The 3,404-nt window shown below is 38.6% G+C and overlaps 1 protein-coding gene across 1 annotated transcript; it reads right to left on the reverse strand.

Moving 5' to 3' along the window:
* Positions 1-640: 640 nt before the first annotated feature.
* LOC139503364 (uncharacterized) lies at positions 641-2,377 on the reverse strand. Its single transcript, XM_071293134.1, has 3 exons — positions 2,132-2,377; positions 1,571-1,888; positions 641-1,087 (listed from the first exon to the last, which is right to left on the reverse strand). The coding sequence occupies exons 1-3, from the start codon at positions 2,375-2,377 to the stop codon at positions 641-643; spliced, it is 1,011 nt and encodes a 336-aa protein (XP_071149235.1).
* Positions 2,378-3,404: the final 1,027 nt, after the last annotated feature.

Below are 3,404 nucleotides of genomic sequence, written 5' to 3' on the forward strand. Positions count from 1 at the left end.
GGTGAATACTGACACCTTTGTGCTTTATAAAGAATATTACCATAAAAAATTGGATGTGAAATACCTGAACGTATTAGAAGTCTGCATGTTGAGCTATATTTACGAATGATGTCTTTATACCGATGATAAAATTTAGTAAATGTTTTGACTAGTTTGTGATATCGAAAACCCTGGTGTAATAATTTTTCAGTAATACATAAATTTCTCTCGTTAAAATCTAAAACATTGTTACATACACGAGCGAATCGTACAAGTTGAGATATATAAACACCGTAAGATGGTGACAAGGGAACGTCGCCATCTAAAAACGGATAATTAACGATAGGAAATGAAAAATCATCCCTTGTATTCTTGACCACGGATGGCTCGGATATTCCAACGGATGTAACGGTGCTTCTGCTGGTAATTTGCGGTTTTTCCTGACAACTATAACAATTAACAACAGTTAATTCCAAGTCATTGTCCATTCCAGGCCACCATATATAGCTTCTTGCCTGACTTTTCATTCTAGTAATCCCTGGATGTTCTTGGTGTAATTCATTTAAAATGGCTTCATGTCCTGGCTGTGGTACAATTACTATTCCTCCCCACAATATACATCCGTCCTGACTACAAAGTTCATTTTTCTACTATTATACGGTCAAATGTCTTCACGTGGACATTTTGACGGCCCTTCATTCAAAATGTATCTAAGAACCATAGACAGTATTGTGTCCTTGCGTGTCCACTTTTGAATTTGTTTAGCATCAACTGGCGTAGTGGCTAAATGTTCCATTAATAATATAGTATCACCTGGCGTTGGTGTCTTTTCAGTGTTTGTTTTCAGCGGTAGTCTACTTAGTCCATCCGCATTACCATTCAAACTCCCTTCTTTGTATATAATCGTGTACTCATATGCAGTTAACGTCAGTGCCCAACTTTGAATTCGAGATGCGGCCATTGTAGGTATAGGTTTATCTTCTCGAAACCTATGAGCGGCTTGTGATCGGTTATGATTGTAACGGGATGTCCATACAAATATTGATGAAATTTTCTTGATACCAAATATTATGGCCACTCTCCTTCTCAAGAACGGAATAATTCTTCTCTGCTGAAGTAAGTGTTCGAGATGTATAAGCTATTGGTTTGTCACTGCCGTCGTCAATCTAATGCGAAAGTACGGCGCCTAATCCACACGGAGATGCATCACATGCTAAGATTAATTTCTTTTTCGGATCGAAATGTACAAGTACTGATGCGGATTTTAACAGCTGTTTTGACTCTTTGAACGCTTTTTCCTGTTCTTTTTCCCAACTCCATTTTGTGTCTATCTATGGAAGTATATGTAGCGGCTTTAACAAGTGAGACAAATTCGCTAAGAATCTATTGTAATAGTTCAGCATTCCAAGATAAGCTTTCAGTTCTGTCACGTTTGTCGGACTTGGTGCTTTATCGATCGCCTCAACTTTACTCTCCACTGGATAGATTCCGTGTTTGTTTATTTTAAGTCCCAAATAAACAACTTCTTCGGCCATGAACACACACTTCTGTTTCTTTAACCGAATTCCGATTCTCTTAAATCTAGACAAACCTTAGAAAGAGTATTCAGATGTTCCTCTCTTGTTTTACCCGTTATCAGTATATCATCTACTCGAACAAAAACATTGGCTATACCTTGAACTACATTTTCAAGTGTTCTTTGGAAAATACCTGGGCTGGACGCTACACCATAAGGAAGTCTATTGTATCTGAATAAACCCTTGTGCGTGTTTATAGTCACATATCTTTTACTGTCCTCATCAAGTTCAATTTGTTGATATGCTTGGTTTAAATCCAATTTTGTATATTCTTGTCCTCCTCCAAGCGTTGCGTATAAATCCTCTGTTTTAGGAATCGGATAATTGTCTAACTTTGAAACGGCATTAACGGTTACATTGTAGTCACCACAAATTATAATAGATCCGTTCTCCTTAACTACAGGTACTATCGGAGCGGCCTAGTCGTAAAATTCTACTTACTGAATCTGACCCTCCTTCTAAAGACGTTCAAGTTCCATCTCGACTTTATCCTTCAACGCATACGGCAAAGGACGAGCCTTGGAATATTTGGGTAAGGCACTCTAATCATAAATCTTGGCTTTCATGCCTTTTACAGTTCCAAGTTCATCTTTGAAAATCTCCTTATTTGCTTCCAAGATCACATTCAAGTCACTCGATTGATTATCACTTCCAACAACGGAGAAAATATCCTTCCAATCCAGTTGGAGTTTGTTCAACCAGTCTCGGCCTAGTAAATTCTGACCTTTACGCTTCACTATCAGTAATGGTAATTTTTTGCTTTCCTTCTTGTAGTTGACATTGACGATTGCACGTCCTATTACAGGAATCTGCTCTCCCATGCATGTTCGGAGTTTAGCACTTGTCGGTTTAATTCTGAATTTCGACTTGTATTCCTTGTAAGTATCCTCGCTTATGATAGAAACGGACCCTCCCGTATCTATTTACATGGCTAATTCACATTCATTCACAGTTAGGGGCCAGCTGAAGGACGCCTCCGGGTGCGGGAATTTCTCGCTACATTGAAGACCTGTTGGTGACCTTCTGCTGTTGTGTTTTTTTCTTTGGTCGGGCTGTTGTTTCTTTGACACATTCCCCATTTCCATTCTGAATTTTACATTGATTTGCACTTTATATGCCTCATTAGATTTATTTCCAAAATGAAACTGAGTAAACTTCATTTTCACTTTCACTTTCGCTACTTTCATCCTGTTCCATGAAATGAGCACGTGGTTTAAAACGTGATTTAAACTCTCTGTGATTTTCACTTAAATTCCCATTGGCAGATGTGTTACGGCATTTCTTTGCGATATATCCCTTCTTTTCACAACTGTGGCACTTTTCATCCTTAAACCTGCATGCAGTGGCTAAGTGTTTCCTCCACACCGGTAACAATCTCCTTGTTTCGAATTTCCAGAGTTGTTTCTTGTATATGATTTTGAAACTTTATTGATTTGTTTCTCAAATGTTCCATTTGTCCCACTCGCTTGGATGTCCTGTGTATTCTTCTCCGCAGTCACCATAGCGGTAGCAATTTCCAATGCCTCTTCAAATGTTAAATTCGGCTCTGCTAACAGCCTTCTCTGTATGCGGTCACTCTTTATTCCGACGACTAACCTGTCACGTAACATCGCGTTTAACGTGTCACCATAATTACAGTGTTCTGTCAGACTTCTTAGTGCTGCAATAAATGTCCTCATTGACTCATCGCTGTGTCTTGTTCTACTGTTAAATTTAAATATCTGAATGATTTCTGATGGTACTGGATCTCGGTGGTCCTTCACTAGTATTGTTAAATCGACCAGTTATTTCGTTCCTGGTTCGGCTGGTGCTAATAAATCCCTTATTAATTTGTAGGTATTCTTCCCA

This window comes from Mytilus edulis, chromosome 14, assembly GCF_963676685.1.
Source record: "Mytilus edulis chromosome 14, xbMytEdul2.2, whole genome shotgun sequence".
Lineage (NCBI taxonomy): Eukaryota > Metazoa > Mollusca > Bivalvia > Mytilida > Mytilidae > Mytilus > Mytilus edulis.